General features: G+C 44.6%; 2 protein-coding genes across 3 annotated transcripts; one reads left to right on the plus strand and one right to left on the minus strand.

The window, feature by feature from the left end:
• The first annotated feature begins 1,533 nt into the window (after positions 1 to 1,533).
• firrm (fignl1 interacting regulator of recombination and mitosis) lies at positions 1,534 to 9,078 on the plus strand. Of its 2 annotated transcripts, XR_012928445.1 has the most exons (24): positions 1,534 to 1,719; positions 1,820 to 1,908; positions 2,149 to 2,253; positions 2,383 to 2,523; positions 2,677 to 2,839; positions 2,934 to 3,018; positions 3,182 to 3,320; positions 3,483 to 3,572; positions 3,694 to 3,758; positions 3,841 to 3,989; positions 4,163 to 4,292; positions 4,479 to 4,665; positions 5,338 to 5,420; positions 5,538 to 5,589; positions 6,048 to 6,137; positions 6,337 to 6,522; positions 6,647 to 6,766; positions 6,842 to 6,937; positions 7,015 to 7,131; positions 7,372 to 7,476; positions 7,568 to 7,648; positions 7,730 to 7,876; positions 8,251 to 8,833; positions 8,864 to 9,078. XR_012928445.1 is itself a non-coding variant. In XM_076039585.1 (23 exons), the coding sequence occupies exons 1-23, from the start codon at positions 1,650 to 1,652 to the stop codon at positions 8,455 to 8,457; spliced, it is 2,697 nt and encodes an 898-aa protein (XP_075895700.1). In that variant the 5' UTR covers positions 1,534 to 1,649; the 3' UTR covers positions 8,458 to 9,078. The 2 variants fall into 2 exon arrangements, 1 of the variants encoding a protein (XP_075895700.1); XM_076039585.1 differs by having other exon boundaries at positions 8,251 to 9,078.
• scyl3 (SCY1-like, kinase-like 3) lies at positions 8,532 to 13,874 on the minus strand. The gene is made up of 14 exons (XM_076039586.1): positions 13,579 to 13,874; positions 13,302 to 13,483; positions 12,856 to 13,041; positions 12,628 to 12,741; positions 12,469 to 12,525; positions 12,292 to 12,394; positions 12,069 to 12,180; positions 11,446 to 11,523; positions 11,211 to 11,350; positions 10,884 to 11,074; positions 10,534 to 10,705; positions 10,280 to 10,438; positions 9,402 to 10,204; positions 8,532 to 9,190 (listed from the first exon to the last, which is right to left on the minus strand). Exons 2-14 carry the CDS (start codon positions 13,464 to 13,466, stop codon positions 9,128 to 9,130), a joined length of 2,343 nt encoding a protein of 780 aa, XP_075895701.1. The 5' UTR covers positions 13,467 to 13,483; positions 13,579 to 13,874; the 3' UTR covers positions 8,532 to 9,127.
• Between the last annotated feature and the right edge of the window lie 241 nt (positions 13,875 to 14,115).

Genomic DNA, 14,115 nt, shown 5'->3' on the forward strand with positions numbered 1-14,115 from the left:
AACAGTGAGTGCGAGTTGATTACACCGCAAACAAAACAGAAAGCGGAAAAGATATCTTCCTTCCGGAGTCGCTGGAAAGCCGGACGCGGTTTCCTTCAAACTGATAACCTTTCTATAAACAGGGTCAGCATGGAAGAGGGTGTATGAGACACATGCTTGAACACACGCTTGGAAAGTATGCAGGTTACAGTAAGGCATTGATGAGATTTCACCTAAAACAAAAAAATGCTTTGCCTGACAATGCAAGCTGAAATAAATACCAGGCATGTCAAGAGGAGTGATGGCAAACCAGATCTGCCTACATGCATACTGCATTCAGTTCCTGATAAGCATCGCTCCAGTTTTTCTAAACAAGAAAGAAGTGCTTTCCTGTAGAAAACACCTCATGTTGTTGTGAATCAAAGGCACAGGAAAAACAGATTTTTATCAGCAACATAATGACTCCCCAAACACTGATTTTACAAAGTGGCTGTCTTTCATATCATCACGAAAACGCCATATTCTTTAAATGAGGACACACAAACATGGCTTTTATTCTACCTCTAACACCTCTTTTAATTTTTTTTAAATCCAAAATCTTTCTTTACAACAACATTAATAAACATAAATGAATGCATGATTTTGAGATAAAAAAATATTCATTAGTAGTTTTTTTTTTTTTTAATTGTTTTGTGGTTTGCTACAAAGTTAGATCAATTATATTTCAATGTATAAATGTACATTTACATTTAGTGAAGAACTTAAATGTGAAACTACACGCAGTATTTTACTTCTGCATGGATTATGTGTGCGTCAAGAGTGAATAAAAGACAAATACACGACGGAAGTGTTCTTTACATAGGTTTTAACTCCGCAAGAAATCAGTAAAGACGACAGATCGTCTAACGTCACAATGAAAACCTGACTGCGTTTCATTGGACAGACAGGTTGGACTGTACAATTTCAGCCAATCAAGAAAAAGAAAACTGGAGAGCTTCTCTAACGTCACTTCCGTATTTGAAAGATGGCGCGAGACATGATATTCTTCACCGATATAATAAGAAAAACATCGTTAGAATAACACGTGCTGTTCTCCCCGGCAGAGGCGGACACGTTGAGACATTTATGGTAAGGACTTCGGTAGCGTTAAACGTTAAACCTTCCTGCTAAAACGTAAACACACAAGTTGAGCTAAGTAGCGTTAGCGTCTTTACAGAGCAGTCCAGACGTCTGGGAGACTGTTAGCTCTGGGCGACGCGACATTCTAAACTCAATGGCACCCGGTGAGTCATAGATTGACTCATCTCGGATTATTGTTCTGAAACGTTCTCTCGTTTGAATAGCTGTCCTGACCGTCGTCGCTGTCTGCTGCCATCATGTCCCAGACCAACGCCTCTCTCCTGGATGAGGTGGTGCAGTGGAGTCAGGAAACCTGCCGCCAGAAGTTCAAGTCCGTCCTGCCTAAGCTTACAATATCCTCACAGACGACTGACATTTTAAGTCTGAGTTGTACCATCTGCAGGGAATTCTGTCAAGGGAGCGTTTTGGAAAGTTTTACAACGCAGATATTTGAGGATTATGTTGACAATTGGGGGCTATGATCAGATACATATCATAAACAACTTGTTGCAAGTGTTAGTTTATCAGAGCATATGTAACTTCACATCCAAATGTGCTTGTTTTTCCCTGACTGCCTGAACTCTTTGCACAATGAGTCAGAGAGCTGGGACGATCACATACGTAAGTTTTGTCATTTAACTTCAGCTATTTTGGAGTCAGTTTCAGTACTTTCTCGTCTGATAATGTTCTAAAACTAAAACAAGCTTTATTGCCTCTGTAGGTATCCTGAAGATCATTACGGAAATGTTCCTCCCTCATATTAGTTTGTCAGAGCTGGAAAAGGAGTGCTTTTCTAAGATCTTACCTAAGGTAAAAAATGTCTAGTACATGTTTAACATATTTTATCATGCCAGTCATTGTTTATTTAATCATGCTTATTGCTTATTGACTCATTATTTGTGTCCTCACGTGAATAACAGTGTGCCATAAGTTTTAAAGGCAAACGTTAACATTTAACATCTTGTACATTGTTTCATATGTGTTTGAATCCAGGTGTAAAGCCCTTTTTTCTGAGTAGATGTGTCTCATCTCGTCTATGACTTTGTGCAGGTGGCAGCCATGTTTGACAGCATGATAAAAGAAATCTTGGCCCAAGTTGGAGGGTTGTCCAGTCAAAACACTGAGCTTTGTGCATTACTAAGGAACATTCTGCAGGTCAAAAACATTTTAAAATTTACAATGAGTGTATTACCTTTTTAATGCATCCATGGTATGCCTACTTTAAAGTATTTATTTTATTTTATTTTTTTATCATTTGTTCTGATGGTCTGTTCTCTATTTCAGGCAATGGTGCAGACAATTGATGCACTGTCCACTTGTGTACGCCATGTTTGCTCATTTGAGGAGGCACCTGATCTGGCCGCAGTCCGCTCATTACCAGCTTATGTCTTGAGGATTCTGAAAGAAACCTTTCGGCACTGCAAGGTGAGTCCATATGTATAAAGCAATATTAAGATGTTGGGAAGGGCTTTGCCTTTTTTTCATCCTTCAACAAAGACTCTTGTTTTCATTTTTCATTTTATCAAAGTCTTTTATTACCTGAGATGATAAAAAGACCCACATTCTTTTTGTGCTCAGGAGAGCGAGGTGGTGTACTGTGGCCGTTTGTCCCTGGTGGCTGACCTGCTGCAGGGCCTTTTTAAGGATGCTTACACCCTCCAGAAGGGTCTCTTGGAGCTGCTCGAGAAAATGCCCCTCAACAGCAGTGCCTCAGAGGAAGAGATCTCTGATATTGTCACAGGTGCAAGATTTTGCGTGCAGTTATATTTTATCTTCCTTTGCTATTTTGGTAGTTATTTGTTCTTAAACGTCTTTTCTATTTCTTACCCGTTTAGTGATTCACAGTCTGCTGGATATCTGCTTTATCATCTCCAACCTGGACATGGCACTACATGCAAACACATGGAAATTTCTAATTAGGTATGCACGGTTGAAACTCTTGATTACCCTTGGCTCTATCAATTGTTTGCCTGGTCAAGCACAGGATAGCTGTATAAACACATACGTCTTTATCATAGCTAATTAATTAAAATTAATTAAAATAAAATAAAAACTTTATTGTTCATATTTATAACCCTGTCAGACAAAGCTTGAAGTACCAGTCGCTGGTTGAGGAACATCTACATCATGGTGACATCACTAGCAGCCTGTGTGACAACCTGGTGACCTCTTTTCATAGCTGCATAGAGCTTGCAGAGCAGATTAAACATGCAGGCCTGCAGGTAAGGAAGCTCTAAGTCTAGATATGCAGACATAGTGTCCTTGGTTTTGTAGAAATAGTTGACTGACTGGTTAAGAACTGTAAAATTAGTTTGTTGGTGCAAAATCAAGGACTGAACTGATCTGTGAGCTTTTTGTACTTATGCTCTTATGTCATTTAAAAGGATTCAATACAAAATACGGAATACAAGCTGTTCCAGAAAACTGCCAAGATGTGCAGGTTTTTTGCCAACACATTGGTTCATTACATAAAGGTATGTAACTTGGGATATTTTGCAAACAAAAAACTTCTACGCCAGTTACACCTTTCCTTCTGTACTCAAAACACTACAACAGTTGAAAGTTGAAAGTAATCCCTCGTTATCATTTCAACAGGAATTCAAATTTTTCCTGACGAAGTGTTGCAGCTGCTTCCATCAACTCTACCTTCAAGTCATCAGGTATGCATAAGGCCATCGCTGCAAATTAAAATAAAAGTTTACAATAACTGAGCACTGTGAATTTTACGCTGATGTCTTGCAGTAAGTTCCCTCCCAGCTTGCATGCTACAGCACTTCCTTCAGGTCTGTCTGAAGAGCTGAAAGCTGCCGCTCTGGTCCCAATGGATGCTCTCCTGCTCCAGCTGTTGCCTTTACGCACCTTTGCTGAAGCTGTCCTCCAGCAGGATCAGCGTGAGTTAAAGTCTGGGTTCTTGTATCTCCATCAACTGTGTGATTATTGAGGGATGTCACTATTTTTTTTTTGTTGCTGTTGCTAAACGTGTGCCTTTGGACAAATGGCAGCCAATTACATTTTAAAATAAGGTTGGTATTATGCTTTATATACACATGCTTATTTTCTGCAGGCTTAAGTCCAGAACATGAGCTTCCCCAGTGTCTTCTGTTGGTGAATGTCTTGGATCAGCTGGCCTCCCAACCAGAGGAGGTGCTGCAGCTGTGGTATGCCGGCAGCCAGTTTCCTGAAGAGACACCCAGGTAGTAAATAAGTTGCTGCATCACTGTTGCTAAACTTCTTCTTTTTTTTTATTTTGGCTTTAAGTCAGATGTGTTAATCACAAACTGATTAGAAAGATGAGGATTCATGAAGTGGGCCTGTGCAATCTTTCATTTTAAAACTTGACATTATTTTTCAGTATCGCGTCCTTTGTGCTTTGTCTCCAGGCTCCCTCTCTTCCGGGCTCTGTTCACCAGTTTTAGGCGGTGCCACACTGAGCGGAGTGTCCCAGTGCTGCTGCCAGGGGTGATGATGAAAGGTCAGGCCCAGGTCCAGATCACGCTGCACCACCATGTGTGCGTGCACCTTTGTGCCAGTGTTGCTACACTCCCTTCTGCGTACCTGCCCACGCTGGTAGGTGTCCACCAGTATGCCTCCTTAATCTGAACCCTGCTGCACGTATCAAATTCTTGTGGTGGTTCACCAGCGAGTGAAACTTGGACATATTTGATGCAGTCAGTTGTCTTGTATGATTTGTAGTAGGACAGAGTTTGATTCCTCCTTTGGTAATATGTGGTCATGCTGATTTAAGACGTGTTTGTTCTCCACGTGTCTCGATCTCAAACCTGTAAAATTGTTTACTAAATATCAAGGCGGGCATCAGAAATTTTCTTTTATTTACTTCAGCACAAATGAAAACTGGTGCTTTCTCGGTCCCGAGCCAACAACATGCTGGGGTTGGAGGTCGTTGTATGAGTTTATTTAAGCTGGAAAGTGTTTAGAGAAATGTACCTTGTTATTTCTGGCGTATTTACAGTGCAATAACACACTTAGGCTGGATTTTAATAGGTAGACTTTCACAGATGTTAAAGCAAGATATAAAAGAATAAGGCGTAACCTGAGAAATGTGTTTATTTTCCTTTTTGGATGTTTTCCACTGTGCTAGTGCAGAGCTTCCCGTCACCAGCCGCTGACCTCAACCCTGTGTTTTACTTTCATTTACTCTTGTCTGGTTGATTTCTTTGGTAGTTGGGTTTATTTGCCAACTTTTTCCTCCTTCCCTCCCTCCCTCTCTCTCATTTCCAGGAGCATTGTTTGATTGCCGTAGTGCTGGGAGCAGACACACCGACGGCTCTGCTGGCAGCAGATGTGTGGGGTTTTACAGCACGGTGAGAAGTGCATGTGGTTTAAGAAAATGTTCTAATAATCAAAGTGCACCTTTCTTTTACACAGTTTCGCTGCCTTTGTTTTTTTTGCACAGCTCATATTTTCATTCCTGCTCACAGGTACGGAACGGCTGAACTTTGTTTTCATCATGTGCTCCTCATCGCTCAGCTGGTGGGTGAAGATGAGAGTAAAAAGTCACACTAAATTGCGTTTTGGGTACCCTCATTGCTGTGTGTGTACTGTATTTTAGAATGCAGGCCTGTGTTTTGAAGACATTGTTTACGGGGTGTATTCCACCTGGGACGTATCTTGACTTTACCATCACAAAATGTCTCTGTGTTCTGGACTTCCGCCTTCGCACTGTCCAAAATAACTCGAAATCCCCTTAATCTCTCCGTGGGTCTATATTAGTATGTGGTCCTGTTTATTTTGGCACCCCAGCAGAGGTGACAATTGGTGTTATCGGCTTCCTTGTCAGAGACGTTCCCTCATCAGATTGTTTCTGATCCTGCTTGTCTTCACACACAGTTCTCTCCAGCAGTTCTCTGAGCTGCCTCCTGCCACGATGCCACAGTGATTTTTTCCCTCCCTCTGATCCTTCTCACCCTGCGTCATATCCTGTGCTCTAGGTGAAAGCTTGCGCCGCCGAGTGTTACCAGTTGCTCCATCTTGGCCTGCTGCTCAAACGCATGGTGTTCCTCATGACGCCAAACCACCAGGTCAGACACCCGATAGACATTTGACCTGTTTCTAACCTAAATTAGCTCTTGTTAGGTAGATCTCTGTGAATGTCAAGTATACAAATTAAAGATGGATGATTACAGTGATCAGTTGTCTGATGAAACAAGCTGCAGGGGGCAGTGTGTGCGCCGTTACTCCACAAAACCAATTTTATTGGCGATTTCACCTCGTTTACAGATGGAGCTGGTGTCATGTTACCCACCTTCCGAGGTGGAAAACCTTCAGGTGTGGCAGCACGTCCTGCTGAGAGCCCTGTCACAAGATGCTCGCCGCCGTGTGGAGAAGGACGTGGTCAGCATGTCTGACAAAGCCCTGAGTGACTGGCAGGGCGACGGCCACAAACTTGGGGGAGTGAAGAAGCTGGTGAGCGCCACCTCAGATTTAATCCTGCCCCATTTTTGCACTTTTATCAATGGGTTGGCTAAATAAGCTGACAAGATAATTGTCTTGATGAGCAAACACGGGGAAAATTGCTTCCTCTGTCCAGAACGAGGCGCTCTTATCCCTCCTGGCGGTGGTCCGAGGTCAGTCTTCGCCTGAGGAACCGTGTGCGTCGACTGCAGTGAAGACAATCACGCAGCTCTGGTCACGAATGTGTCCCGACCAGGTGAGAGTCGATTAATGACCACAAACGCACCCCGGTGTTGAGCAAAAGTAACCTTTTCACCGCCGCCACCAACAGGTGAGGAGCCACCATGTGCTGCGCCGCACCCTGCAGCTGCTCCTGTCGTTATCTGCGGTTTTCGTAAAAGATATGGAGCAGCAAGTGATTTTTCAGGTACACAGGAAGCATTTCTCTTTCAAGAAAATCACCTCACCTCAAATACTTGCATTCATTGTGGATGTGTTTCCCAGGCTCTGTCGTGTGTGGACACTCTGCTGTCCCAGCAGTGCGCCGAGCCTGAGCTGCTGCTGGCTGCTCTGGAGTTCCTCTCCTCCCTCGGGAAGATCTTTATTCCTCCAGAGAATCAGGTAGTCAAACCTGATCTCTCACCTCTTTGCATTTCTCTCAAGTTGTCGCTCAAAGACTCTACTCTACTGGTGTTTGATGGGACAGCTGCTCTGAACTATCATGTAGTCTGTGTGTAAATTTTGTTGTTTGAATATCTAGTCAGTTTTTTGCGACAAAAAAATGCCATCGTAACAGTTTTGATGGTAATGTTTTGGCAAAATGTGCTCGGTGCATCCCATCGTTTGCTGCTATTTATTTAGAGTCAAATCGTGGCGAGACTAAGCAGCCTGTTTGGAGTTCTGCTGAAGGAAAGATCCTGGCTGCTGCACCAACACGCACTGGAGGCCTTTTCCCAGTTTGCAGAGGTACAACAGGTCCTTAACAGCTGTTATAAATGTTTAGAATCCCGGTCTCCAGTCTTTGCTTCAACCTCCCTGTGCTGTTTTTGTATTTGAGGTCACAAACCACGAAGAGGTCATTTCTCAGAGTTTATGCGATGAGGAAACCAAGACAAAGGTGGTCGCCTATCTCAGCAAGGTAATCGGCGACTGGGGGGTCTGATTATTGAAAAACGGCTAACCTGTGACCTCAACAGTTGTGGTGCTTTTCTTTTTGCAGACGGTGAATGCAGCGGAAGAGGTGGAGCTGCGGCTGCAGAGGATCAAACAGGAGGCAGCGCTTATCGAGGAACACAGCGAGAAGCTGGAGAACCAGAAAGAGAGCGTTTTGAAAGAAGAGGTGGAAATCACTGCAGCGGATCCAGAGGTTTGTGATTTCACCGAGATAATTAACATCTTCCTGCATGGCATCTGTAGAAAACGCTTCTACATGCTTTCGTCTCATTCTCAGTGTCCTCTTGCCAGTACAACACTGCCTCCTAGTGTTCAGGTGGTGCATCTACATAGCACAACAGTTCCAAGGCTGTGACTAAAAATGTTTCAAGACTAGGAGGGAGGAATCAATGTGAATAAAAGCTCTTAAAATATATTTAGACTTGTTGCATTTCCCCAGTCTCACTTGGGAATGCTTTGACATACATCTTGCTGTGTAAGTCAAGTCTTTTGTAAAATGTAATCATGTGTTTGAGGGGATTTTTAATTCATGAAAATATTCCCCCTGTGACTGTTTCTTCCTTCCAGCCGTGCCCGAAGCGAGCGCGACAGGAGACCAGCGCAGAGGAGGAGTACAGTCGCTACCTCCAGACAGCAGAGGGCGCTCTGAAGGCCATTCAGGCTCTCGCTGAGGGGAAAACTAACCCTGCAGCAGCTCCACCATGGCTGCAATCCAGACTACAGGAACTGCAGAACATCATAGACCACATTAGTAAAGCAAGGCATAAAAGCTAGCTTTCAGCTCCAATATATTATTATTTTTATACGGATGTCACTTCTTAATTAAATGTTTCGATGCAAGTTATCACTCCGTTGGCTTATTGTTTTAATTATTTATGAATTATTGAGAATGGATAGACTCTGTATCAGCTTCTTAAAAAAAACAACAACACATCAACAAAACTAATTTCCAAAAACCTCAACATGTGCAAACACCCTGTCATGTAAATCTGAGAAGACAGTAGCATCTTTACTTCAGCAAACCAATAGCCTCTAATAAGTTATTTCATCTCCAGCCAGTTCACATTCTTTCAAGTGCAAGTCCGTAAATAAACCCTGACACTGACAGTTTACTAAGGTCCTTGTGCAACTCCTGCAGTTGGCACATAAAGTAAGATGACGTTCACCTCTAAATTAAAAGTCTTGCCGTCTCGAGGTGATTAATTTCAGTTGGAAAAAAAGTTACTTCATATGTACCCAGTTCGGCACTTTAAGATTGGCTCCTAATCCCCACAGATGAAGAAATGATTTCAGTTTCACAAATTTGTACTGAAGAAAAAAAAAGTGTCCCATCATTGTTCTCCAGGGTGCTGATTTAAAACAGCAAAAAACAACCAACCAAAAAAAGAAAAAGAATCATCAGTGATTGAATCCACTCCAGAGGAAGCCGATGCATCTACTGCCATCACCAAGCGCTCTCATCCTCCCAGTTGAGGTCATCTTCGTCACCCCAGCCATCTGTTTCCGCCTACCAGAGAAGAAAAGAAGGAAATTACTTCAGTTTGAACATGGTAAGACATTTAAATGTGAAAATCTTGCAAAATACAGATTGAGGAATTAACTCTGTGTGTGTGGAGAGCATTTGCCCTTTTGCATTAAGTGCTTTATGTCTTTTTGGAGAATTGTGGGTTGTTGCATTTACTGCCGCTACATGCTACAAACCAGCAGCAGACACTCACCCCAGGCAGGTCGGCAGCTGCGAACTTGGCAGTGAGGGTTGCAGTATCGACGGCCGTGTCGACCTGCAGACGTTTGGCCACTTCTGCCGAGGCTGCAGACACACTTTCCTCATTCGCGCCGGCCTCGTTTGTTGGCAGCAGAGCCGGCGAGGACAGCTTTATGTCCGGCACCATGTCCGCAAACAAGTCCAGCTCCGGGTCCTGCTCCACCTTCTTCTTCACCTTAATGGTGAACTCCTCCCCCAGACCCTCCGTCCCGCCGTTCCACTGTGGCATGGCCGTCTTTGGCTTTGAGTTTGTCGGTTTGCTTGACTTTTCTGCCGCTTTCTCCTCCTGCGCCCAACCGTCCGCGAACGGGCCGGCGCTCTTCTCCTCTGACGGCTGCGGCGACGACGACGTCAGTTTTAGAGGTTTTGACTGAGTAGATCGAAGCGTGCCTGGAGCTTGTTGAACTGGTGTGGCGGCGCCCCCTCTGGGTGGTGCGACTAGAACCCGGTCTGTTATATGAGCGGTTGGGGAGAGATCCGACGTGGGCTCAGTGTCTTCAAAGTCGTCCCACGGCTCCTCCGCCATGTTTGTGTGGGACCGCTGGGCCAATCCGCTGCTGGGAGGCTGAGCCCGGTCTGAAGTCTGAATGTGGATCTGCACAGACTGTCTGTCTCGGTTCTCGTCCCCATCAGGGCCGCTCCAGTCGGGCCATTCTTCGACCGGGCTGTCCGCCGGCTGCGGGCTGTACGACGGCGGCTGCGGCTCGTCACTCGGGCTGAAGCCGTTCAAAGGGAGAGACATCTGTCTACTGACATCTGCAACGGGCCAAAAATAGATGGGTTGAGATGGAGACACAATCACGCAGGCAGAAACTAGCAGTGGATTCATACCTGGCTCAGAGGCAATGGGGTGACCGTGCTTGTCATCCATGGCACTCAAGTGGGTCAGGACCAGGCCCTCGTTGCCTGACGGTCTGGGCAACAGACTTAAGACTTTAGACGGCTGGACCAGCTGAGGGTGGCTTCCCCCAACTACATGGATGGGTGAAGCTAGAGAGATGAAATAAAACATTACAGGTCCAGATTTGAATCTGTAGTTTCCTCAGATTATTATGTACAGTTGGAGTCGGATCATGAATGCTTACTGTCTGGGGTGACCTCAGTGGACTTGGTGAAATTCGGTGTGGTGCGTTTGAAGACTTTGCTTCTCTCCCCACCAACCACCACCTGAGCTCCCAGTAGGGGCACCAGCACTGCCAGACTCTGCAACGTCATGGCCACCAGGGAGTCGTTGGTGTCTCTCATTCCTAATAAAACCTGCAGCCACAAATAAAACAAACATGATGCAATACAGTCACTATATTACATCATGTTCATCCGGAGTGGAAAATAAGCCTTTCAATGCAATGGAAAACCACCACTCCTCTAGTTTGAATGCATTTCTTTGGCAGAGAAAGGGACATTAAATCAGTGTGATGCGATGACATCACTCCACCTGAGGTAGGATCTGGTTTTTAAGCTCATCGTGGGAGAAGAACTCGGCATAGATTGGAAGATGTCCAAGCAGCACGATTCGGACGTGTTCCTCGTTGACCTTAAAGAGCTTGAGAAGCTGAGGGATCACATGTTTCCGGTAGAGGGGCACAGACAGCAGGCATTCTTCACTGCAACCATCACTACCAGCGTCTGTACACAGGAAAGAGCAGAGAGCACACGATCAACTGCAATTAAGGATTCACAAAGTAGGGACACCGTTTGCAATGTAACGTATCTGGGATTTTAAAGTCAAAGCCATGATTAGCGAAAAGACAATTGGTCAAACCTTTTTTTGGCCTCAGAAGATGTGGCAAGAAGCTCTTAACAGCCATTGGCTCTGCAAACACTAGGGAGTTGAGGAGTTTTGGGACAAGGCGAGCAGCCATCGGCTCTTCAGGGAGGCTCTGGACCCGGTCTAGAAGAAACCTTGGAATAAAAAAAAAAAGTAAAAACATGCAACATCCATAAAAAATACTAAGTGATCAAAAAAGAATCCAAAAAGAGAGAAAAACCTTCCTTACTTAAAGAACTCATTCTTCTCTTCTTCCGTCTTTAGGGTCAGGCTCTTCAGAAAGTTCATCACTTCTAGGAAGTCGTTCCTAATGAAAGGAAGATACATAGTGTTTACAACATAGTGGCGTCACAAAGGAAGTACTTGGGCAATGAGTTGGCTTCAGTTAACGCCAACATCCTCATTCATAATAGGCGGTCCTATGATGCTGATTATCAACCCGTGTTAGGCCAAGTTAACAGCACAGGCACATTAAAGTGGCGGTTTGGACAGCATCAGATCAATGGCAAACAACACAATCATAATAGTTTAGGAGTCCCTTTCGGGAAATTCAGTGGCAGTAGGAAGAATTTAAGGAAATGATCCGAGCTAAAAGCAGCACTGCTACTGCTTCCTAATGCGGGAAGGACTGCTGGAAAAAATGCATAAATATAATTAAATTTGTCCTTGAGGATTTTGGAAAGGTACTATTAAATAAAATGTATTTATTATATATTTCTTCCGTTATATATAATATTTAAATGACACAAATAAAATCGGCGTAATGCTACCACCAACACTGAGCGCAAATCTGCTTCGTGGTCAAGGTGCCACGACTAATTAAAAAGTGCACAAGAACATGACCCCGCTCACCTGAAAAAGTCATGAGTCAGCAGGGAGCTTAGTGGAGGTCGAGAGGCGGGGTCAGAGTTCAGCAGGCCTGCCTGTAGTGTTTTCTTCAAGCTGTCAGACAGGTCTTGTGACACTGGGGACAACAGAGAGGACGGATGAGCAAGAAACCCAAGGAAAACGCTGTAAGAGTGTGCAATGCAACCCATGAGGCAAATGTACAGAACAAAGCCATCACTCCACTCACCATAATCATTCAAGTAAGAGATGAGCATCTTCATCAGAATGCCAAAAGAGTAACAGTCCCGCGAGTGAGCATTCTTCTCTGGAAGCATTTTGAACCCTTCGTCCTGTCAACGACAAGTTCCATCAGCTGCAGGGGAACATAAAAAAAGTCGCACACATTCTTCGGGTGATCGCTTACCTGCTCCTCAGGAGGAACACAGCTGGCCTCTCTCACACTCTGAATGCCTCCGAGAAACTTGAGGAAAAATAAAAGAAGCAGCATTCTGAGTGTTCGGAGCGCTCTACAACAGAGTGAAGCCGAAGCATCTCAACTCTAGATTTTTTTTTTTTTTTTTACCTCAGGTGTCGCTTCAGAAAACTTGCAGACAGTCTCCATTCCACCAAGTTTCCAATGACCGTCTTCGCTGACAAACACAGACGAGATGCAGACGTTGTTGTGGCTCGACTTGCCCTAGTAGTTGAGAAAAAGAGGTCAGTTAAAGAACAACAAAAAAATGGTATTATTAATTATATTAATATAGTATATATAGTATTATAAATGTATTAGGTTATCCTCTATGCTCACCCTCTCGTGCAGGAAGACTAACGCTAGTAAGAGGTCGTAGATCCCAGCACAGATCTCTTCAGGGGAGAGCGTGGCCAGCAGCAGTTCCAAGGGTTGCACCCGCTCCGTCACCAGGTGGATGTCACCGTCCTGCACGGAGCAGGACAGGAAGCGCAGCAGACATGGGTGCCGTAAGGTCTTCAAGTGCTGGAGAAAACAAACAAACAGATAAACACATACACGTAATCCCTTTTTTGCATAAAAATATTCACACCATGCTGACGTAGCTGTGCATTTTTTTTTTTTAAAAAATGCTCAAGAGAAAAAGATATCAGCAGATGTTAAAGTTCACATAGTCAACGTCATCTGCCTTGAATGACAATTTAAGGTGGGTTACAACTAGATGGCACCACATGACATGTCAAAGATGCGTGATTGAAGTTCCTTTCTTTCTTTCTTTTAACAACCTTAGCGGCTTTGTTGACTTTGTCCTCATTCCCGCGCTTGTGAACAAACACGGACGCGGACTTTCCATCCTTGAGAACCGCCGAGTACATGGTGAGTCCGGAGGGCAGCGTCAGCGGCGGCTCCTCCAGGGTGCAGCTCCGCAACGCGCTGCTCTCCGCACCCATCGCCACCGCCTTGGTTTCTGGACACAGAGGACAGTTGAAGGTGCTTTAAACGTCAACTGTAAAAGTGCTGGGGTCGAAGCAAGGCGGCCAGTCATTACACCTGTGTACACACCTGCCCCGCTGTGCTCAGGCGTGCGGCTGCTGACTCCCGGTTAGTTGCTGTGTTAGCTGCCCTGGTTGGTCAACCTCGGCGCTACATTAGCCAACATGTCATTGCGCCCCTAACAGGCTCCCGTGGATAGCCGAAATGTCCATAGTGATCGTAATATCGGGGAATTTTTAATTTTACAAGAGTTGCATCACTGCCAATAGAAATTGCGTAGGAGACAGATTTTCAGTCGCCTTGTCAAAACAACCATGCTAACGCGGAGTTAGGCTGCGCTGTAAACACGGGCTCTTCCGGTAAGAGGCGGAACCAGAACGGGAGGTGGGTGACGCGAAGGTTTATTGTTAAATCTTTACAAAAACAGCCGTTGGGTCCTGTCAAATATTTGAAGAAGTTTGAAGAGTAATTATGCGATTGTTGACCATTTATGTATAAAAAATCCCAAATATTAGTTTGAATATGACATTTAAAGAAAGACAGCACAAGTCTCCCCTCTCCCGAAAGTCAATAGTTGAGCCCAAAGTGGCGCGAGATTAACGCAGG

Source organism: Nelusetta ayraudi, unplaced genomic scaffold (assembly GCF_046127955.1).
Source record: "Nelusetta ayraudi isolate G7.1 ecotype Tasmania unplaced genomic scaffold, CSIRO-AGI_Nayr_v1 ptg000059l, whole genome shotgun sequence".
In the NCBI taxonomy this organism is placed as follows: Eukaryota; Metazoa; Chordata; class Actinopteri; order Tetraodontiformes; family Monacanthidae; genus Nelusetta; species Nelusetta ayraudi.

Bases quoted from the DNA above. Each gene is read 5' to 3' on its own strand.
- scyl3 (XM_076039586.1), bottom strand. From the start codon at position 13,466: ATGGGTGCGGAGAGCAGCGCGTTGCGGAGCTGCACCCTGGAGGAGCCG. The intron at 12,526-12,627 runs GTAAAAAAAAAA...TTTTTCCTCAAG, and splicing joins TTTCTGAAGCGACACCTGAG to TTTCTCGGAGGCATTCAGAG. The intron at 12,395-12,468 runs GTAAGCGATCAC...TGTCGTTGACAG, and splicing joins GTGTTCCTCCTGAGGAGCAG to GACGAAGGGTTCAAAATGCT.
- firrm (XM_076039585.1), top strand. From the start codon at position 1,650: ATGTGCTTGTTTTTCCCTGACTGCCTGAACTCTTTGCACAATGAGTCA. The intron at 3,321-3,482 runs GTAAGGAAGCTC...GTCATTTAAAAG, and splicing joins TTAAACATGCAGGCCTGCAG to GATTCAATACAAAATACGGA. The intron at 7,132-7,371 runs GTAGTCAAACCT...CTATTTATTTAG, and splicing joins TTATTCCTCCAGAGAATCAG to AGTCAAATCGTGGCGAGACT.